Here is a 22,772-nt window from a genome sequence, read left to right as displayed (position 1 = left end):
GGGTAAGGTAGATCTGAGCTCCCAGATCTGGAACTGAGCCAGGTTGTCTGGGGGCTGAGTCCCACCCCAGGGCACCACTCTTTGGATCCTGCTCCAACCCTGCCCTGAGCGGGGCCCTGCCCAGGGAGGGGCTTTTGCTGCCTGGAGAGGGGCTGTGTGTCCTTCTGCAGCCCTCTGCAAGTGTTGGGGGATGGGTGCAAAGCAAGGGCAGGGAACACACAGACACCCCTTTCTGCAGAGAGAGACTCACTGGCCAGCAAGTCTGAACAAGGCAACAGTGACACTACGAGGCAGGGACATGCAAAGCACGTTATTTCCTCCTGTTCTGTTAGGCCCAGCAGTACAGACACAACTACATTAACTTTAGTATTGTAAAGTATTATTCAAAAACCAGCTGAATTACAATGAATTAGACACATATACCTGCCTGTGTGTTTGTTTTTCCTAGATTTAAGTATTTTAGGCTAGAGACTATTTAACCGGTTAAACTCTTCACAGGGCTGCCAGGACCCTTGGCAGCCCCACGGGGCCAGGAGCTGTGACAGCTCTGACAGACCTATGGGTTGCAGCCGCCCCCGCAGCCCCGTGGGACCAGGAGTCGTGATGGCCCGGAGGGGCTGGGGGCCACAGCAGTCCCACAGGAGCCGATGTTCACCATGTAACAGACACATTTTCTCAGTTATTAATTTTTCATTTTTTTTACTGCTCTACTTAAGGAGAAATCATTGAAGCCACCACCTGCCAGAGTTGCTGCCCGCACACTAAGGACACCAACAACTGTCTAGTGAGACCCTGGGTTACCAGCTGTCACATTCCAGAGCACAGGCTGATCCCAAGCTGGGGACAGGAAGGGTCTCAGGACAGAACACACACAAGGGCTTCTTGCTCCCTCCAAAGCGTCTGCAATTTCCCTCTGTTGCAAGCAGCCAGACACAGACTCGCTGGTCCTCGTGCACACGGGCAGTGTCTGTGCGCTACTCACCAGGGATTCCCAGGAGAAGCAGCAGCACCAGGCATGGAAGAGACAATCCAGAGCCAGCGGTCAGCGTAGCCATGTAGTTGTCAGGGGGCGACCTTACAGCACGGCCGCCTTCGCCAGCTCTGCCTGAAGGGACACTGAGATGGCTGAGGCTGAGGGTCAGACCTTCCCCTTAATGCAGAAGGAAGTGGGCAAAGTTCCTCTTTCAGGCAAATGTCACGCAAGCCCAGCCTCCAGCCACAGCCCCTCAGCCCACGTCCAGCCCAGACACTGCAGCGTCCGAACGGGACTCGCTGACACACACACACACCCCTGAGCCGGGCACACACAATCCTGCTGGGCGGGGGAGGGGAAAGGGTGGCCGTTCCCCAGATAGATGCAGCATGAGGCCTGCACCACAGGTGATGGAGGCCAGGAAAGTCTTAGCTCTCCCCAGAGTGCCCACGCTCCCCGTTCTCCACCAACTGCTCAGGAGGGCTGGGCCGTGGCATGGCAGTCTGGCTTGCCCAGCAGCCAGGAAGAATCGGGCTGCTGCGTGGCTGCCCCAGGCACTCTGGTGTCCTGGAAGAGGGTCCATGCCACTCGCTGAGGCTGGGGCCGGGTCCAGTAACTTGGGGTTGTGGCCAAGCTTGACTCCATGTGAGGGAGCTTGCAGAAGGGGCGGGGCATCAGGCTTGCCTTCCCCAGCTGCGCCTTTACCCAATGTCCATGGCCTGGACCCAACAGCATGGAGCTTATTGGACCCATGGGAATCCACGGCCAGCAGCCTGCGAGTGCTATACATCTGCACCAGCTCCGGGCCCTCTGCAGGGCTCTCTGGCTCCCTGTTGGGAGGGTGCCTGCACCGGATCCCTGGTCTGCAAGGGGAGGCCGAGAGACTGACTGCAGGGAGTGAGCCGTGTGCAATGTAATACAGCACCCGCGGGCTTGTGGGAAACAGAGACCCAGCTGGGTGCGGGGCTACAATTCCCAGAGAACCCGGCTCAGGGCACCAGTGACCCGGCCCATGGCTCTCAGGGGGCCTGAGTCTGACTTCGGGAGCTCCACATGCACATTCCTAGCTCCTCTCCCTCTGACGGGCGGAGCCGGGATCATGACTCGGAAAGGGGTTGCTTGGTGCTCAGCCATCCGCTGCTGGTGTCACACTGGCACCAGCTGGGTTCATACTCACCCTGTTCATGGCCAGGAAGGCAGAGCTGGCCCTTCACTGGGACGTCCCTTTCCAGTGCAAGAAACGATAAAGGACGATGGGAAAGCAACTCCAGAAAAGGGACGTTCCCAAAGGAGGGTAAAATGAGACAAAGCAGGGGGAAGGGAGTGAATAGTTAAATCCAGCCAGCATCAGAGGGGCCAGATAAACTGTGGGTGCCACAAAAAGGCTCCAGAGTTGTGGATAGACTATCAAACCCTCCCTGGTGCAATGGGGTGGTGATGGATGGGAAGGGAACTTCCCTTTTCTGAACATCCCAGCAGTCAGTAACTAAAGGGTTAAACCCAGAGCAGTGGGGACCTGGGAAGTGCTGGCAGGGAGCCAGAAGAGCTAATGGGAAGAGAGAGGACGATTTTTGATATAGAACAAGATTTGCCTCTTTCTATTCCCTCCATGTGTGAGTCAGAGCAGCAGGTGGGAGAGAAATAGACTCAGCAGTAAGAAGGCACCGATATCCCAGCAATATCCATGGCTGAGAAAAGACTCCTAAACTTTGGAACAACAGAGATGTAACTAGACCAGGGAGGCTATGTCTACACTGGCTGTTTTGCGGAAGAGTTCTTGCATAAAAACTCTTCCACAAGAGCACGTCTACACTGGCATGTGATTTGTGCAAGAGCGTCTATGGCAGTGTGAACGCTTTCTTGAGTAAGAAAGCTCTGATGGCCATTTTAGCCATAGGGTTTTCTTGCACAAGAAATTAATGTTCCCTGTCTACACTGGCCTCTTGTGCAAGAAGGCTTATTCCTCGTGGGGAGAGGAATAACTCTTCCGGATGAAGCCCTGTTTTCCAACGCTAGACTGTAAATTCACTTGCACAGGAACGCCCGTGTGGTGTAGACACCCAGCAAGTTTTTGCACGTTCTTACGCAAGAAGCTGCCAGTGTAGATGGAATGTTTATAGTTAGATGCGACCAGGTTACGTTCTTTGTTTTTTGGTTGGTTAAACTCCTCTGTGCTATCCCCTCTTCCCTGTACACTGAAACTTAAACTGAATCCCAAGGAAGCAATTCTCTGTTTTAGTCTTTTTTTAAAATTGCTCTGTAACACCTGGCAAGCAAGTGTGCGTTACCAAGCAGGTCCTCTTTGTTTTGTAATTAAAATCACCCTTTTGAGATAGGTTTTAATTTCTGTATCCTAAAAAAAAGGACGAGGTTTTGTGTGTACGTGCCCGAGACTGAAGGTCCGTTATTGATAAATTACAACTGCTTTTTAAGCTCTCTCCTAAGGGAGAGTTAAAGGGCTTGGGTGAACCCCAAGGAAGACGGGCCCAAGTGTTTCTTTCTGGTTTCCACAATTTGAGGGGTTTTTTGTTGGGAATTGTTTTTGTATATGTGGGTGGTGGCAGCGTACTAGGCAATGTCAGGCAGTCTGTGATCTTGGGGAGTTTTTTTTTTTAAAAGAAGCCAGTAGTGGCAAGGTGTTTTAAGGTCTCTGCAGGTTCCCACCATCTGCGCTCAGTGCCAGAGTGGGGAACAGCCTTGACAGGGAACTTAGAACACGTGTAACAATGAGCAGTGACGGCACCAAAGATCAGGGAGAACAAACGAGCTGCTACATCCCCATTTAGTGACCCACACTGCACGCGGGGGAGGGGTAAGGTTGCTGCTGTTCAGGGGGCCATGATCCCGGCAAACTTGCTGCCAAGGGCCCCCTGCATCCACCTCAGGCTCAATGAGTGGAGACATCAGGGTGATGTCAGGGTCCACACTGACTGGACAGAGCTGTAAGTGGGGCAGTTGAAGTGGGGTATGGAGAAAGTTTGGGTAAGTGAATGGAACCCTTACATTGTTGGGCTAGTGAGCCTGAGAGCAAAGGGCATAGCTCAACCCATTTGAGCTGGGACGGTTACTTGTGGGGGGTTATGAACTCTGTTCGTGGTATTTCCTCAAGCTAACCTCTCTCCCTCTTTCATTAAAGTTTCTTTTCCACACTCAGACTCTGTGCGTGCGAGGGGGAAGCATTGCCTCTCAGAGGCGCCCAGGGGTGTGTGAATTTCCCAGGCTAATGGAGCCTCTCCCTATCCCCACTGCAGGGCTTTTACTGCCAGCACCTACATCTCCCGCTGCCCCACCCCTGGAACACAGCTGGTGCTGGGCTCTCTGCTCTCCTCTCTACCCCAGACACGCTCAGCTGCAGCATCTCTCCCCCTCCCCCTGGCTTCCTCACCTGCCCAGACACCCCTTGGCACCTGCTGCAGCCTCTCCCTTGGGTCCTAAAGCCTGACAGGTCTCCTGCTGCCAGCAAGGGACTTCCCAGTTTGCTGGCTCAGTGGGCTGTAACCTCAGGAGCAGCTCCCTGCTAGAACAGGCTGCAGCTGCTATTCCCAGTGTCCTACCATGAGACCCAACCACACTCTGCACAAAGCTCCTTGTCTCCTGAGAGCCTGCCCTGCACATCACCCGCCCCCTCCCAGCAACACACATCTGACCTGTGCTTCCCTCTCTCCACAGTCAGACCCCGTCTCCCTCCCTGAGCTGGATGCACGGTGCTCAGCTGACAACTGCTTGTGACAAAGCCACCGGCAATGGCTGGTTTTACACTCACCCTGGGACATGGCTCTTGACTGTGACTTGTTTTCAGGAAATGATGCAGGATGATGCAGGGGAAAGAGCTCCAGAAAAGGGATGCTCCAAAGGGAAGCGAAGGTGGGAGGGAGCAGGGTGGAGGGAGCGAGCAGTGAAACTCAGCCAGCTTCAGAGGGGCCAGCACTCAGAGGTCTGTGATGCTGAAAACCAGGTGCCAGCTCATACCCAGGCCTCCTGCCTCCACTGAACACTGACACTGCCTGAGGTGGACTAGGGCTGGCTCACCTGGGTATCGGTATTGTTACACGAGGGCTTTATTGACTAATCTCACGTATCACGCCTGCGTCCCACGGAGTAAGCCGACAGCGGAGCGCTTGTGTTGTGAGCATCTGGAATGACAGACCATCCTCGCTGCACGTCCAAGATACGTTCCCAAAACACTTGACTTCTAGCGAAACAACTTAAAGCGGGAATTACTTTCATGCGGCTGACTTCCATTTGTGCCAACTGGGGGAGGGGTTTTGCACAGCTTAAGAGTGGGGAATGGGAGGATTTATAACCCATCGGCTCCTACACGTGTCAATGACTCTAGTGCGGAACGGACGTATACGGGGGAGACCTTCAGCAGAGATGCCCTTGTACACGTCAGCAGACAGGGGAGATGCAGTTATGAGTCTCCAATAGCAGCTGTCACGTCCGGCTGGACAAAGCAGGCCCAGCGACATCAGGCCAAGTATTGTGGATCATTATATGGGAAAAGACTTTGTTGATTGTGGCTTCCCCTCTCCCCTCCCTGCAAGCCATGGAGAGGAGACAGGCAAGTCAATCTCTCCCATCAGCTGAGTTTGAAACTTGAAGCAGAAGGAAGGAAGGAATAACAATGTCTGTCAAGGAGGAACTCTCTCTCTGCTGCTTTGACCCTCTCGGGCCAGGTATTCTAGGCATGAGCAAGAGATCCCCAGTGTGTAGCCTGGTTTACCCTAAAGGACATATAGCGCTTGCTGAAATAGAGGGTTCTCTTATGTATCTAAACGAGAGTGGAACACGTTGTGTGGATAGGGGTTTACCTGCTTTAAGCTTGTCAATAGCGCCCTTGTTCTATTTTCTTGGATGATAAGTCTCCAGTGAGCCTCCAGGGCAAGTGCACTTTACATCTCACATCAAAGACAATATTTGTAGCCAGTCCTTAAATGAGCTCATTTCAGGGCTGGCTACAAATATTGTCTTTGATGTGAGATGTAAAGTGCATTTGACTGGTCCTTTAGGCCTGGGAGTAACCTGAATATTGCTGGGATCTTTGGTGCAAGGGACCATCTATCACAGAAGAAGGATCATCCAGGTAGTGAAACAGAGCAGAATACCCAGACTCCCTCTCTGACTCTGACTCCACATTACGGCTGTTACGGAGCCTGAGGAGTTCACACTGGATAACTGATTGGGAAATCTAAGTACAGAACTCACAGCCAGGCTGGGCTTTGTGCCTATTCTGAACAGTCTGCCCTGGGATCGGTAGCCTGAGCCACTGCAGGACAGCAGGCAGGGCCTTCTGGCTCCAGCGTCCTCTCAGATGCGGGATGTCAAACGATCCCCTCCCATGGTAGGAAACCAGGACATGCTCCCTGAAACCCTCCTCTCCCTCTGGCCCCACACAGAGAATGCGGGATGTGTCCCTTGAGGTGGGACAGGCCAGTGGCTCAGGGGCAGATCAGCCCAAGACTCTGCAGGGCGGGGGGAGTTGAAGCATTGCCAGGGCGGTTTATTTTCACACAAAGTATCACTCAGACATCTCCTGCCTCCTCACTGCTGAGCGGAGGCAGCCGGCAGTGTCCACGTAGCAGCGGGGGCTGCACCATGACTGGACACGGTCCTGTCATAGATCCATAAATGCAAAGCCCCCAAGGGACCGTTGTGCTCATCTAGTCTGACCTGCTCCCTAGCAAGGGCCCTGCCAAATTCACAGTCCGTTTCGGTCCATTTCATGATTGTCTGGATTTGAAACTGGTAAATTTCATTACTGCTTTTATTTAATCTGAAATTATACAACGTTGTCATTGTAGGGGTCCTGCTACAAAACAAAGTGGGGGGGCTGCAAGATTATTGGGGGTGGGTGGGAGTTGCGGTACGGCTAATCCCCTGCCCTGCGGCTGGTGGCAGAGCTGCCTGCAGAGCAGGGTTGCTGGCCAGGATCCCAGCTCTGGAGGCAGAGCCAGCAGCAGCAGCACAGCAATAAGGGTGGCTTGGTGTGCTATTGCCACCCTTGCTTGTGTGCTGCTGCCGCTGCCGCTGCCGGGGTGAAGCCTTCAAAGCTGGGCACCCAGCCAACACACACCGCTCTCCGGCACCCGGCTCTGACGGCAGCACAGAAGGAAGGACAGGAATCCGTGCTCCTCCTGCCCCGCCCCCCCAATAACTGTGCAACTCTCCTGCAATTCTCTTTGGAAAGAGAACCCTGAAATTGAAAAGTTCATCTCATCCCTGTGAAATCTGCATAGTACGGGGGGAAGTGCACAAGAGACCCCATTTCATGGTGGGAGACAGATTTCATGGTCTGTGACATGTTTTACATGGCCATGAATTCAGTCAGACAGCACAGGGTAGGAGGGGAGAGGGGGCAGGGAGCCGAGTCGGGGTCCTGCCAGAGGCTGTGCCCTCAGGAGGGCAGTGAGCGGTGGGTGCGTCCATCAGAGACTCAGCTTCCCAGGCCAGAGGGGCCGTTCTGCTCCTCTGGTCTGACCCTCCCTGAAGCACAGGCCAGAGACCTGCCTGGACAATCCCGACAGCGGCTCCTTCAGAGAAACATCCAGCCTGGGCTGAAACAGCGTCACTGACGGAGCATCCACCACGGCCCTTGGCAAACGGCCCCGGTTAGTTCCTCTCCCCGGGAACATTTCGGCCTCATTTCCAGGCTGACTTGGTCTGGTTTCCAGTTACAGACACGGATGGGGCATCACCCTGGTACTGGCGAGCTAGACGAGTCTGTGATTAAATGTTTGTTTCCTGGGTCATGTCCTCCCCTAACCATCGCTTTCTTAAGCCTGGGCTCCATGGGACAGGCCAGCAGGGGGCGCTGCAGCTCCACCACCTGGGGGCTGGTCTCCGGGCTGCGGGCAGAGGCTGCAGACAGAGCAGGTGGCAGGCGGGGAGGGGGCGAGAACATCGGGGAACCGACCAGGGGCTGCAAAGGGAAGAATCCAACAGGGGAGTGAGGAGGGCCAGGCAGTGACCCTGCCCTTAGCCCAGTGGTTGCAGGGGGGCTGCTGCTCCAGGCTCAGCTCCCAACTCCCCTGCACCTGGCAGCCTGCACAGCACCCCCAGCAAGGTGGGAGAACAAGCACCGGCTTCCCAGTGCGCTGCTGCTCCTCCTCCCCCCCGTCCCCGTCCCCAGGAGGCTTCACCACTGCTCCCATTGGCTGTGGGACATGGTGGCTGGGAGGGGCAGGGACAGATGAGCATCCTCCAATTCCTTCATGCCCAGACCCTGCACCTTCATCGCCCTCATGGACCCCTCCTGCCAAGACCCTGCATCCCCAGCCCACACTGTGCTCCCCCCAACAAGCTGAGGAAGCCGGAGCTGGAGCCTCATGAAGGAAGGTCCATTGGGCTCTGTGACGTAGTGGGGGTACCTGGCTGGTTTCTATGCTGCTGGCTCTGGGATAACCCCCACTGGCTGCCGTGGGTACCACGACCCAGCAAAACAGGATGAGTCACTATGCAAACCAGTGGCCAGACACCCCCCATGGAGAGGAACAAAGGGAGGTGGATGCTGCCCTGGCTGTGGGCAGGGCTGGAAGAGGGTTAGTTAGTTGCTGGCTGGAAGGCAGGGAAGAAGGAGCTGGGGAGGGGGCTGGGACTCCCCTATCTCAAGGGGGGCACTGAGGCCTCTTAGCCCCAGTTCCTGTAACCAGATTACATCTGTGCTGCGCTGTGCTGGAGGAGCAATAAACCACCCTCAATTCCACTGGCTGGTGCAGTCTGTTTGTGCCATTTCGGGGTGCAGGAGACGGGGAACCCCCAACGCGCCGTCACAGGCTCCCACAATCGGCTCCCAGCTGGGCATGAGGCACTGAGGGTCAAGCTGGAGTCCACCTGAAGGTGGCTGCAGACCAACTGAGGTTCAGAGCACAACTTGAGACCCCGTGAACTAAAGAACCTAGCTGGTACCCTGAATGGCTGGTTTGATCCCTCTGTACAAACCCGGCACAGGACAGAGCCAGGGGCCAGCAATGCCTGGTGCTCGGACAGGAGCGGGACTCTCGTTCTGGAGTGAGGGAGGGTGGAATACCCCAGGGCAGGATTCCCAGCAGCTGGCCAGCCCTGCCAGCTCTCCGTTGAGCCCCCCCCCCCCAAACCAGCAGCACCCACTCCCCGGGGCAGAGCGATTCATCGCCCCCTTGTGCCTAATCCTCAGGGCCTCTGATGCCTGGTAAGGGAAGCAGCTAGTGCCTGGTCACATGGTCTCCTGGTGATGGGGCCACCTGGCCTCTAGGAACAGGACTGGGAAACCCACCAGGTCACTAGTGATCTGGGCCAGCATGCGACAGGGAGGGCAGGTCTGTGTCCTATGAGCAGCTCCAGAGACCTCCAGCAACACCGACTCCCTGTGAGGTTTGAACCTTCCTGCTCTGCTCCCGGGCTGCAGCATTAAGTGCAGTTCTCTCTGGTTCCTTTCTAACACCCCAGAGCAACTCACAGAGAAGCTGCATTTCCCTGGTTACTCCTTACGCCTCAGGAAGAGGAAGAGGAGGAAGGCTCCAGTCAGCATCTTCTCCAGGACGAGCCCAATCCAGAGAGCCGGGCTGGACAACAGGCTCTGACCTGCAGTGGAAATGCCTCAGATCAGCCCACGGCCAAGAGCCCTGCTAGTTCCCGGCCATCCCGCCCTCGCGCCAGGCACCTTCCATGTGCTGGGCGAGTTCTCCCCTGGGAACAGCCGCTTGGAAATGGCCTCTGCAGAGTTTGTGCAGCTCTGCCTGGCAGCCCCCCCAGGCTGTGGCCTGACCCCAGGGAGCCTGGACTCTGGCGTGGGGCCCTCGGGCTCTGCAGAGCAGGAGGACAAGGGCTCAGGAACCTCCGGCATTTTTATCTGAGAGCCTCAAATCAGCCACATCCCTGAGCTGGGGGAGTCCTTGGGGAACCAGCTCTGCAGAGGGACCAGGTCTGAGTTCCCCTCCGTGGGACATTCACATGCTCCAGGGAGGATCAGCCCTGGGCACAGAGAGCGGCCACAGCGACATTTCCTGCCCACGTGCTCCACCCAACTCCCCCTCACCCCCCCCCCCCCCCGAACCTGAAAAAGCGCCTCACAGCTGGGAAAGATCATCTGGGGAAGAGGATCTTGCCAAGGTTCAGACAAGGGCAAATCCCATGCGCCCCTCCCCCCACACGCCTACCACCCCCGCCCCCCCCAAGCTGGAGCAGGGCGCGTCCCCGACTGGGGGAAGGTCTCTGCGTTCTCAGGGCCCTAGAATGAGAGACGGGCCCGGGGCAGAGATTGGACCCAAATCTGGATTCAGTGTCTGACACCCACTAAACACCCAGCCCAAGGGACCCCAGAGGGCAGCAGATCCGTCTCTGGTGCCCTTCCCCCACCCAGTGGCAGAGCCCCCAGTGGTCAGGCCCGGCTGGGCTCCTACCTCGCAGGGCGTGGCTGAGGTTGTACGTCCCACGCAGGGGAGCCGCTAAGGCGCTGTGCTCTATCTGACAGGTAAGCTGGGAGTCGGCGTCTCCTGTGCTCAGGCTCAGCCCCACGGTGCTGGACACGCTGTAGGAGACGTTCTCATTTTTGAGCCAGGTCACAGTGATGTCTCTGCGGGAGAATCCTTCAGACTTGCAGGTGAAAGTCACTGGGGCGCCCGGCTCTGCCCTGCTGGGGGGGCCGGACACAGACGGGGCCGACGGCCTGGCTGTGGGGAGAAACGTTTATCAGCCAGGCAGAGCCCCCTGTGACTGACAGCCCCTCCCCCCGCCCCACGGGGCCTGCTCCCCACAGGACAGCCTGAGATGGGGGAGCCACAGCCCCGCCCCTGAGCTCATGCCAAGGAGGACGGGGCCAGGCTAGGAGAGTCCTTGCTGGGTCACAGCCAAGGCAGAAGAACCCCCCAGGCACTGCCTGGCTGCAGCCGAGCCCTGGGCCCACAGGCAGAGAGCTGCAGGGGGAGGGGAGACACCCCAGGACAGTGTCTGGCCGGGGGTTCCTCTTTGAGGGCAGCAATTCCTGTGTCTAGGACAGAAATCGCCCCCCCCCCCCAAAGATCCACAGCCCCTCATCCAGGGGCAGGTCTCCTCCAGCCCCACTTTGCTGCAGGCTCGGTGGAAAACCCAAATCCCCGGTGACTGTCTGGGCTGAGCCGGGTTTGTTCCCCTCCCTGGTACCGGCCCCGGGGGGAGGGGCGTGTGGCCGGCTGGGAGCTCGCACTCACCGCTCACAGACACGGCCGTGCCAGCGCCGGATACGATCTCCTCATCGCCTCCCAGCCCCTTCTTGAACTTCACACAGCGATAGGTCCCGGCGTCCTCGGGGCGGGTGTCACTGATGCGGATGGAGTAGTCAGTGTCAGTGTTGGCCACCTTCGTCACCCGGGGGAATGATCCTGACTCTGCATAAACCAGCTGGCGGGTGGGGCCCGAGCCCTTGAACCACTTCGTGGGTCCTGCCGGAGGGTTCCCAGTCACAGAGCAGGGCAGGGTGAGATTCTCTCCCGCTGACACCGACACGGCGCCCTGGGGCTGCAGCAGCTGGAACTCCTGGGCCCCGGCCCCTGGAAGGAGAGAACAGGCCGGGCTGGGGGAGGCTGTTTGACAAGCCCCATCCCGCAGCAGCAGGGGGCTGAGTCCCCCGCCAGGGCACCGCTCTTTGGATCCTGGGGAGTAACTTTGTGTCCTTCTGCAGCGCCCCCTGCAGGCTGCCCCAGAGTCGCGTTTCCTCAGCTCTGCCCCAGCTCCTGGGAGCTGCAGGGACCAGGCAGCTGTTGCGCTGAGCGTGAGCAGGGGGCTGGGTAGACACAGAACCTCCTGGGCACCCGCAGGGACAGTGGCCTGAGCCCCATGCACTGCTCCAGCCGGACACTCAAACCCCAGTATGAACTGGGGAGGCAGGTTCCTAACTCCCACAGCTGAGCCCTTTGCACCCACCAGGGCTGCTGGCCTCCCGCATTCCCACAGAGGTCCTGGCGGTGGGGTCGGGAGCACTCAGTACGGGGGCTATAAGGGGGCTGTCTCATTTGGAAAGGCAGAGAAACAAGTGAGGGGTGAATCCAGAAATGAACAGCAAAGGGCCAGTGTGCTGGGTGCTGCTCTTTGTCTTTGCCCATCACAGCAACAGGAGCCAGCAACTGCTGGAATCTAAAAGCATCACTTTTAAAGAGATAAACCACCCACCTCTAACTAACCCCCTCAGCACCCCAAGTCCCTGCCATTTCCCCAAGCACCCCTACATCCAAATGCCTTGACAAAGCCTGCACCTAGAACCCCTCCTGCACCCCAACTGCCTGGCCCAAGAGCAGCTCAGAATTGGGGATGTTAAATATCGGTTAATTGAATAGTCGAGTAACCTCGTGAATTCTTATCGGTCTCTCGACCATTCTATAGTCCCTGGGGGCGGGGCCAGCAGCCAGCGCACTCCAGCCCCACTCCCGAGGAGCCCCCTGCCACTCTGCACAGCTGCCTCTCTATCAGAGACAGCAGCGTGGGGTACCAGGCAGGAGCTGGTCCGTGTGGGGAGCCGGTTTTAAAAATCAGCTTCATCACGGACCAGCTGCCTGTCGCCCGGTGCTGTTGCCTCTGATACAGAAGTAGCAGCGCAGGGTGGCAGCAACCCATGTCTTGCGGGGGAAGGGGGGTAGATCTGAGCTCCCAGACCTGGAACTGAGCCAGGCTGCCTGCCCGCCTGGCTCTTAATACACTTTAAATGCAGAGCCACGACGGGGGTAGGTCCCAGACCTGGCACAAGCCAGGACAGAGGTTGGCTGCTGAAAAATGTACTGGCAAAGGGGGGGGGGGATGTGTGTAGTCTATAGCATTAACCGACAAGCTTGTGTATCAGTTAACCGGTTAATCCCAACTCAGAGCCCTTCTCACACCGCAAATCCCTGAATCCAAGGCCAGAACCTGCAGCCCAACCCTCTGCCTCAGCCTGGGGAAAGGGAGAGAGGGTGGGGGAGGGAGGATGGAGTGAGCAGGGGCGGGGCCTCGGATAAGGGGCACAGAGGGGGCGGGGCCAGGAGATTTGGGTTTGAGGTGGATCCTGGATTGCACTTAATTCAAAAAGTGATCTCCTGCTTAAAAAGGTTGGAAACCGTTAGACCATCCCCAGGGATGGAGAGAGGCGATTTATCCCAGTGTTTAACCCCCCTGACGCCTTGGAACTTTTTCCTACCGTCCAACCCAACCCTCCCTTGGTAGGCAGGCAAAGGAAGAGCAAACGAAACCTCCTCTGGGGACACAGAGACCCCCTCAGCAGCTGTCAGGCACCAGAGCCTGAAGGGATCACAGGCAGGGCTGGGAAAGCTCTTTCCTCGTATAGCCTGGTGGGTTCCAGTTTTTCCTCCTGACCCAGTTGAAGAAAATTGCTGATGCTGCGACCCAGCACGATTTGACTGGAGTGTGGGCTCCGGGGTGGGGCTGAGCTGAGAGCTTTGGGGGGCAGGAGGGGGCTCCAGCTTTGGGGGAAGGTGCGTGTCAGGGCTGGGGCAGGAGCATTTCACCTCAAGAGGCTCCTGGTCAGTGGTGCAATGGGGGGGAGAGGGGGGGCTAAAGCAGCTTCCTGCCTCTCCTGGCGCCACAGATCCTGCTGCCCCCAGAAGCAGCCGGCAGCAGGTTCCCAGCCAATGGGAGTGCGGGGCTAGTGCTCAGGGCAGGGGCAGTGTGGGGAGCCTGTGCACCCCCCCCCCCCCACATACACACCTAGGAGCTGAGCTTGTTGTCAGCCACTTCTGGGGCACAGCGCAGTCTGTGGGGCCAGGCCAGGCAGGGAGCTGCCTTAGACCTCCCCCCGCCCCCTCCCCACACACCCGCTGCTCACCTCATCCCCCTGCAGCCACAACACCCGGCGCCCGACATCCCAGCCCCCAGCGCTGGGCCATGACCCGTCCTTTCAAACAGCTGGTGTAGAAACCTACAAGGGCGTATCCTCCCTCCGAGCCCCTGGGACTCCCCTCTGCTGGAAGCTTTTGTGCCCACAACGTTCCACACTCACCAGAGGCTTCCAGCAGCATCAGCACCAGGCAGGGAAGGGACCATCCGGCCCGAGGAGCCGAGGCTGCCATGGTGCCGCAGAGGGGAGACCCTTCCCCAGCGCCCTGGTGTCTGCAGGAAGCCTGTGAACGCCGGGGTGTGAAAAGTCACTTCCCATCTGCGTCCGTGACACCCTCGGGCAGCGGAACTTCCCCCCTAGCACTGAGTTCACCTCCCACCGCAAAGGGGATGCTGTGACCCGGCTCTTCCCTTCTCACCGAGCTTCCTCGCTCCTGGGTTCCTCATGCCAGGAAGAGTTCGTGACAAAATGGGGTCATTTGTGGGTGAAGAAAGGGCCGTGGCAGAGGGCTGCTCTTTCGGAAGGGACTGTCCAGCATTCAAGACCAGATCCGCTTCCCAAAAACGTAGCCAAGGAATTCACCAGCCATTGCACCATCACACGTGTGAAAGCTGGTCCTGAGATGCCTGTGGCACAGCACAGCCATTCCCTGCTCAGGACTTTCACCCTGCCGTGAACTGACTCCAGGGAAGGTGCATTGCCATTCCCAGCACCTGCGCCATCGTGTTACCCACTGATGGTGGGGAGGGGCCTTGGCTCTCGATTCGGCCTGGCAATGGGGTTTGGATTCCACGGTGCCAAACCAGCAGAGAGCTCATGAGATCGGCCTTTCTCCTGCGAACAGGCCTGTTCCTGGTTTGGACCCTGCACAAAAGCAAACCTTTGGAAGCTGGTTTGGCTCCAGTTTGGACGAGAGGGGAAGGATGGTCTTGTCCTGAGAGCGCAGGACCGGGAGTCAGATGTAGGCTCCCTCCCTGTGCCACCTCGGCAGCTCGCTTGGGGGGGTCTGCGCTTCAATTAAACACCCACGTCTGGCCCAGGACAGCTCCTGCAGGCTCACAGGATGCAGGCTACAGAGCTATCCAGGAGGTGCAGGTGTTTGGGACCATGCTGGAGCCCAAGTTCTGGGACCCCTTGATGGGTGAGAATCCAGAACATCTGCCCTGCAGTTTCAGCACCTGCCATGTGAACCCTGTGAGCTGAGTGAGACGGGCCAGCCACAGGAGAATAACTTCAGTGTAGACATAAGCGCTGACTGTGTCTACGCTGCAATTGGCACGAGTGACGGCAGCAGATACCTAGTAACCAGGGTGCAGTCGCTCAGTGTGAACCCAGGGTTCTGGCTGGGCAGGGTAGCCCAGGCAGACTCCCTTTCCCATCACTGTTATTACTAGGGTAGGTCACACTACAAGGATATTTCGAAATAGCACGTCCACACTACAGGGAAGCCTCAAAATGAGTCCAAGGCAGGCTCCCCTAATATGGGCACCTCGATTTAGAGCCCCAGGAGACACTGGGGAATAATTACTTTTAGTGGCCTCCGGGAGGAGCTATTTTGAAACAGCAGCCGTGGAGCATCCACACGACTGCTATTTGGAAAGAGCAATGTCAGAACAGGTGTTATTCCTCGTGGAACGAGGGTTCATTATTCCGGAAGAAGAAGCCTGTTATTTCAAGACTAACTGTGCGGACGCTCCCCTAATTTTGAAATAACGTGAGTCGTGTAGACGTGGCCTCTGAGACCAGCTGCTCCAGGGGAGGATAAAGCTCTAATTGCCGCAAGTGCCCTGGGTTTATAGACAAAGACGAAAAGGGGAAGAGAAAAGCCCAGGGAGCCGCCCGCAGCAAGAGCGTTCTCTGATCTGGCTGGGTCTCTGCAGCGTAATCCCTAAGGCCCAGATGCAAGAGCTTTAGGTCTTGCAACTGTTGTGCAAGTTTCATCACTTCTCAAACACTGACCCCGACCGTCCACCCCACATCCAGCCCCAGACGCGCCGCAGAGAAGCAGCTCTGGGTCTGGCCACAAAAGGGAGGCACCAGGAAGAGAGCACAGTATGTCGTGGCTCTGTGGAAAACGTCGTGGCACCAGGGCCGGGGGCAGCGTTGCCACTGGTGCCAGGAGAAGACGATGCGCCGTGGGGCTACAATGCCCCAGCAAACCAGCCCCAGGGCAGAGTCTCCCGGCAGCAATCGCTTTGGGCCCAGCTTCAGAAACTGAATGTCCCTGTTTATCGCCGGCACTTTCTGCACATGGTGCCTAACTGCCCCCGCTGGTGCCTGCGGACTCCCACCGTCTGGGAGGCCGAGCCGGGGGATTTGAGCCTGGGGTGTGTTGTGGGGCAGCTGCCCCACTCTAGCAAGGGAGGGGCTAAAGCAGGCTGCCAAATTGTTCCAACCAAAGGGCAGGGCGGCTTGCTGGGGCCGCCCCGATACAAGAAGCTGTTGGGTCCTGACCAGGGAGGGTACAGGACTGGCTTCCGGGAAAGCACCTTGGACAGAGCAGCACTGGCCATGCTCTGTGGAGCTGCAGAGAAGCACCTACCTGCTACCTCCCAGGCTGTGGCCTTGATACAAGGGCCAAGAAGGTGCTAGGGTTGCAGGCAAGTGACCCAGGGAACAGGACCCGTTGAGGGGAGCAAAGGAGGGCAGGAAAAGGCTACCATAAGAGGGTCCCTGGGCCAGGATCTGGAGTAGGGGAGGGCCTGGGTCCCCACTTGCTCTGCACTTTGCCACCAAGAAACGTGGCCTTTACTGACTGACACTTGCCTTGAGGCCAGGGACTAGACTTTGGGGCTATAGTTGGCCATGCTGGCAGACGTATTGAGTGAGGAGCTCTGAGAGCCCAGAGGAGGCAGAACAGAGCGGTGGACACCGGTGTTCCCTATGAGCAGGGTGCTTGGGTGGCCAGGCACTCAGCAGACAGTCAAATGCCACCCAGCTGATTAGCAGAGCGCCCACGGCTAGGTTTATGTTTCTATTGGTGGTGCACATTCCCATGCCTTGGTGCACATAAAATTATTCCACACATGGATGGAAAAGATTACAGGGACCATTGGTGGGCATTGCCAGAGGGCAGTGTCCCGAAGACACCATAGTCCAGGGAGTGACGTGGATCTTGATCCGGAGTGTGGAGACAGTGTCATGTCCACGAGACTCCCTGCTTCTGCCAAGAGTCTGAGCTTCAGGGTTGATGCCGCAGGACTCGTGAGCCATTGGGTCTCTCAGTGCTGGTTAACATCACCCTTAATAGGTGAGGATTACCCATTCTGGTTAAGTGGCGGGGGCTGGAGGGCCAGCCCACATTTTGGCACCGGAGGTGGGGAGCTCAAATAACACTGCCATGCCCCCTTGCTTGGGCCAGCACTTTGCAAGGTCTCAATTCCGCCTTCTTCCTGTTCTACTCCGCTCAGGGGACTGCTCTGCTCCCGACCCCAATAAAGGAGAACTAACAACTTGAAATGCCTTGTTCAGCAGCAGACACAATTTTCTACACTCTGGGTCCTAGTGGCACTCTCCCTCCCTCCCCCTCCCAGTCTGGCACCTGAGGCAGCAGCCTCAGTTCGCCTCATGGTAAGACCAGTCCTGGAGGGCTGGAACACCTCCCCGCCCGCCAAGGGCAAGGGGCCATTCCAGCTCCATGCATGCGGCACTCCAGCCTGGCCAAAGCAGCCCCTACCTGCAGTGTGTGTGTGGGGGGGGGGGTGCGGGGGAGTCCTCCAGCTTGACTGCGGTGCCTCCCTCTGCCAGCTGGTTAACCAATCAAATGGGATTTTGCATTCCCATCTCAGGCACACTTGTGTTACACGGGGATAAAGTGCATCACACCCCATATGGGAGCCCTGCTCCCCAAGGAAGGTCGATGCAGACAGCCCGGAGACAGGCTGGAGGGGGTCAGGAATCCCCCCTCGGCTGCTCCCTCAGCAGGTGGGTGAGTTGATAGGAACCGCTCAGAGGGAAGCATTGGCCCAGCCAGCAGGGGTCACTGCAGCTGCATCTCTGAACTCCCTGCTCAGAGGGAGGCGGGGAGAAGCTGGCAGGCAGTGACCGGTGCAAGGAGACCAGGAAACAGGCGTGGGGCTGCCCAAAGAGAGGAAAGAGGAGAGTCAGTCCATGAACTTCCCTGAGCAATAACCCAGCCCAGCCCAGCCAGGAGCGGCCCTTGGGCAAAAGCCACAGGCACCGGGGGAAGTCTGGGAATAAATCAGCATCCAACGGCCGGATTAAACCGAGAAAAAAGGCTTGTTAGGGCTTGGCTGCTGAGACTTCCCTGTGAGGACAAACTGGGAATTGAATTCTCCCTCCCCTAGGAAAGGGGGCAACCCCTCCAGGTCTTAGATCAGGATATGGATGGTAGGAAGCTAAGACCAGAGAGAACTACAGGGCTGTGTCTAGACTGGCAAGTTTTTCCACAAAAGCAGCTGCTTTTGCGGAAAAACTTGCCAGCTGTCTACACTGGCCACTTGAATTTCCACAAGAACACTGCCGATCTCATGTAAGAAATCAGTGCTTCTTGCGGAAATACTATGCTGCTCCTGTTCGGGCAAAAGCCCTCTTGCGCAAATACTTTTGCGCAAAAGGGCCAGTGTAGACAACGCGGTATTGTTTTGCGCAAAAAAGCCCCGATGGCGAAAATGGCGATCGGGGCTTTCTTGCGCAAAACCTCGTCTAGATTGGCACGGACGCTTTTCTGCAAAAAGTGCTTTTGTGGAAAAGTGTCCGTGCCAATCTAGACGCTCTTTTCCACAACTGCTTTTAACGGAAAAACTTTTCTGTTAAAAGCATTTCCGGAAAATCATGCCAGTCTAGACGTAGCCCAGCTGTCCCCAGGGGGTGTATGTTTCCAGGTCAAAACACTCTCTGGCTTGGCTGCATGTCCCGCCAGCGAGGGTGCGGCGTTAGCTCTGCTCCGGGATGCAGCTCTGAGTCTCCCCTTTCGCTTTGTGGCCGTGGCAGGGATGCTCGACCCCGCAAGGAAATCGCAGGCAGGAAGTGTTTACTCGTCTCATTGCCCCCTTCCTCTGAGGAAGAGGAGGAAGGCGGCAGTGGGCACCGCTCCAGAGAGCAGGGCTGGGCAGCAGCCAGCAACGTGCCCTAGAAATGTCTGATCAGCAAGTGGACAGGAGGCCCCGGGAGCAGCTGCTGCTGCCTGGGAAGCGTGACTAGGATCTGCCCAGTGGCCTCTCTCCTTCACACAGACAAGGGGATAGAGAGAGCTGCACCATTACGTGCCTGGGGGACCTAGCTAACCCTCATCAGGCTCTGCAGGTGGCAGGGAGACTCTCAGCGTGGCGCTGGCACTGACGGGGGGCTGGGAATCGTGCACAGCCCGACAGGTGAACACAGACTGGTTCCTCTGCTCGGTTGCTCTGACCTCCAGGGAGCTCTGCAGCGTGAACGTCCCGTCTGGATTCTCCGTCGGGCGGGAGGGTTTCCCCAGATCCGTCTCGTTTCCATTCTCCAGCCAGCTGAGACTGGTCCCCTGCACGTAGAACCCCTCCGTGCGGCAGGTGAACGTCACAGACTCATTCCGTGCGACCGGCCCCGCCGGGTCAGAGCCCACTCGCAGCCTGGGTGGAACAATCGACACTGGGGACATCTCTAGGTGCGGAAAGGCTCCTTTTTCACTGATTCCCAGTGATATTTTGAGACTTGGAAAACAGCCCTGCCCCACGGCCCATCTCCCGCTCCTGTGAGAGCGATTTGTTTATGGATGGTTTGATTGTTCTTTCTCCGTAAATGTAATGTTATGACAGCGTGTAAGTCAGGCTACGTCTCGACAGCAGCACTATTTCAGGATACCGGAGGTACCTGACGATAGCTATTCCGCGTCTTTAAACACGCCTGTTATTTCAAAACAACAGGTCATAGAATCATAGAACTGGAAGAGACCTCAGAAGGTTATCAAGTCCAGCCCCCTGCTCTAGGCAGGACCAATCCCAACTAAATCAACCCGGCCAGGGCTTTGTCAAGCCGAGACTTAAACACCTCTAGGGATGGAGATTCCACTACTCCCCTAAGGAACCCATCCCAGCGCTTCCCCACCCTCCTAGGGAAATAGTTTTTCCTAATATCCAACCTGGACCTCTCCCACCACAACTTTAGCCCATCGCTCCTCGTTCTGCCATCTGTCACTACTGAGAACAGCCTCTCTCAATCCTCTTTGGAACCCCCCTTCAGGAAGTTGAAGGCTGCTATCAAATCCCCCCTCACTCTTCGCTTCTGCAGACTAAACAGACCCAAGTCCCTCAGCCTCTCCTCATAAGTCATATGCTCCAGCCCCCTAATCATTCTGGTGCTCTGTTCTGGTGTCCCTATAACTCTCATTCCAGGAAGACTTGCCGGAAGAGCACTTTATTTCAAAATTTGGCACTGTGTAGACAGCACCAAATTTAGAAAGAAGCTATTACTTTGCTCCCTCGGTAATTGGGACAACCAAAGGGGAGTCTGTGACCCTTGACCTAGGGATCCACGGTGGATCTCCTCAGAGACCAGTCTAAACTGGATTTTCCCGCCAAGTGGTCACGAGGGGTCTATTCTCCTCAGGTTTTTCCCGGCTCTGGGGGCTTTATAAGGACTGTGGTACCTCAGGGCCGTCTGTCCACGATAGCGGCAGCAGCGTGCGGGTCTGTCTGTTCTACCCTCGGACAATGAGCGACAATCCCACGACAAACCTGCCGTGGAGGAAGAAGGGGATTTTACCATCCTCACCCACACACTATCTGCCTGTAGCACCAACAACCTGCAACTCCCCCACACCCACCAGTCCAGGACTGGACATCATGGGACTCCTTTCCACAGGCCCGAAATCAGCCTAAGGGTAGACAGTCCTGGGCACCCCTCAGCACCACTGCCAAGTCCTCAGGAGAGAACGGGCCCTGCACCGAGGGGCAATTCTTACCACTTGAAAACACTGAGCCAAAGGGCTGGATTTAGCAGGTCTGGGCTTCACGCCCCTGTTTGTGCTTCCACTGTCCCCAGTCTGCCTTGTGTATCCCCCTTTCCCCTGCTTTTGTAATTAATCCCTAAACCACATTGCACCTTGTTTGCACCTGCATATCCCCCCCTCTTTCTTTATTGCACCTGCACCAGAGGAGGGAGGGATTCACGTCAGTGATGAATTCACAGGTGACAGACCCTGACGGGAGGCCGATCCTGTATTACTGACAAGGGCACCAAGTGGCATTTGTGTTTGCTACCTGCGCCCTTGGGGGTAACACTCCCAACAAAGCGTGTTCTGGGGCTCGTCCAATCCTCTTCTTCACTGGAACTTCCCCCAGCCACGTCCCCGGCAGCCCTCCTGGTTCCCTTCTGGGGTGAACTGGGTCAGGAGAAATCCCAGCCTGAGGGGGACTCTTCCTAAATTACAAGAGCTGGAGAAGAAGAGATGGACACAAGCCCCTGACTCCACATCACAATCTGGATTTTAGTGCACCAGGGCCCCTCTCCCCACTTCATCCAGCCCTGCCCCACACACAGCGGCCGGATCTGGACTCTGGGCTGCTGTAGGTGGGAAGCTCTGAGCTATCTGTTGTATATTGGGTTGTAGATATAGATCTTGTTGTTATAGTAACAGAATAACAACTGGGTTGATTGAGTTGGGATTGGTCCTGCCTAGAGCAGGGGGCTGGGCTTGCTGGCCTTCTGAGGTCTCTTCCAGCTCTAGGATTCTATGAATAAGTCACTGGGGTTAGCCCAGCTAGTCTGGGCTTGTGCTAGTGAGTTCTGTGCTATGCAATAAAATGGACACTTGCAACCACTCAAGCTCTCTGCATTTCCACTGATTTCTTCCTAAACTGTGAAACTCCCCACGACATAAGAAGTGGTGACACAGAGGCGATACCTGTGCTTCCCCCAGCAACAAAAGTAGTAGAAGTCAATGTAAGAAAACAAACTTTTTTTTGGCTGTTCTGGAAGGTGGGGTAAGAACTGATTGCTACACTGTGCAAACTGAAACTAAGATTAAGGAGCCCAGACACTGAAAAAAAAAAAAAAAGGGTGTGTGTGTGCAGGAGCCATGGCTACACTTACAGGGCCACTGGGACCTTTTGAGGAGACTGTAGAGCAATGGCAGGTATATTCTGAGCATTTGGAACTTTTTGTTACTGCAAATGACATTAAAGAAGAGAAGAAGGTGCCAATATTTGTAAGTGTTGTAGGGGCTAAGACCTACTTTCTGCTACGCAGTTTGCTGCTCCCTGTTAAGCCAGAGACCAAACCGTACAGTGACATTGTGGAAATCCTGGGGTCACATTATGCTCCAAACCCATTGGTCATTGCAGAAAGGTCTAGGTTCCATAACGGAGACCAAAAAAGAAAGTGAAACAATTGTACAATTTGTAGCCAATTTGAAAAAGCTTGCTGAACACTATGGCTACGTCTACATTGGCAAGATTTTGCGCAAAAGCTCCTGCTTTTGCGCAAAAACATGCTGCCTGTCTACACTGGCGGGGAGTTCTTTCATAAAAACACTGACGTTCTAATGTGTGAAATCAGTGCTTCTTGCGCAAGAACTATGATGCTCCTGCTGAGGAATAAGCCTCTTGCACAACTGTTCTTGCGCAAGAGGCCAGTGTAGACAGGCAACAGGAATTTCTTGCACAAGAAAGCCCAATGGCTAAAGGCTATCAGAGCTTTCTTGCACAAGAAAGCGTCTACACTGGAACGGATGCTTTTGCGCAAAAGCACATGCTAGTGTAGACACTCTCTTGCACAAATACTTTAACGCAAAAACTTTTGCGTTAAAAGTATTTGCGCAAAATCTTGCCAATGTAGACGTAGTCTGTGAATTTAAGGAGATGTTAAATGATGCCATACATGACAGGTTAGTGTGTGGCCTGCACAGTGAAGCTATACAGAGGCGTCTGTTGACAGAAGCTCAGCTCACCCTACAAAAGGCCATTGATATTGAGGTCTCCATGGAACTGGCCACACAGGAGGCACAATACCTTAGTGCACCCCCTGGGGTGCATAAAATGTCCCAAGAACCTACCCACAAAACAGTGGGGAGCCAGGAATGGTATCACT

The 22,772-nt window shown here is 56.3% G+C and overlaps 1 protein-coding gene across 1 annotated transcript in view; it reads right to left on the bottom strand.

Moving 5' to 3' along the window:
• The window catches only part of LOC142818826 (signal-regulatory protein beta-1-like), a 105,020-nt gene that overhangs the window by 4,642 nt on the left and 77,606 nt on the right, over positions 1 to 22,772 (bottom strand). The window contains exons 4-5 of the mRNA XM_089769813.1: positions 11,137 to 11,475; positions 10,351 to 10,620 (exon numbers count right to left, since the gene is read on the bottom strand). Of these exons, the coding sequence (XP_089625939.1) occupies positions 10,351 to 10,620; positions 11,137 to 11,475 (609 nt within the window). The remainder of the gene's footprint in view (positions 1 to 10,350; positions 10,621 to 11,136; positions 11,476 to 22,772) is intronic.

The sequence above is a fragment of the Pelodiscus sinensis genome, chromosome 17 (genome assembly GCF_052426305.1).
Source record: "Pelodiscus sinensis isolate ZL-2025 chromosome 17, ASM5242630v1, whole genome shotgun sequence".
NCBI lineage: Eukaryota > Metazoa > Chordata > Testudines > Trionychidae > Pelodiscus > Pelodiscus sinensis.
Note: the sequence above shows the minus strand (reverse complement) of the source record. Positions and strands in the feature narration are given on the sequence as shown.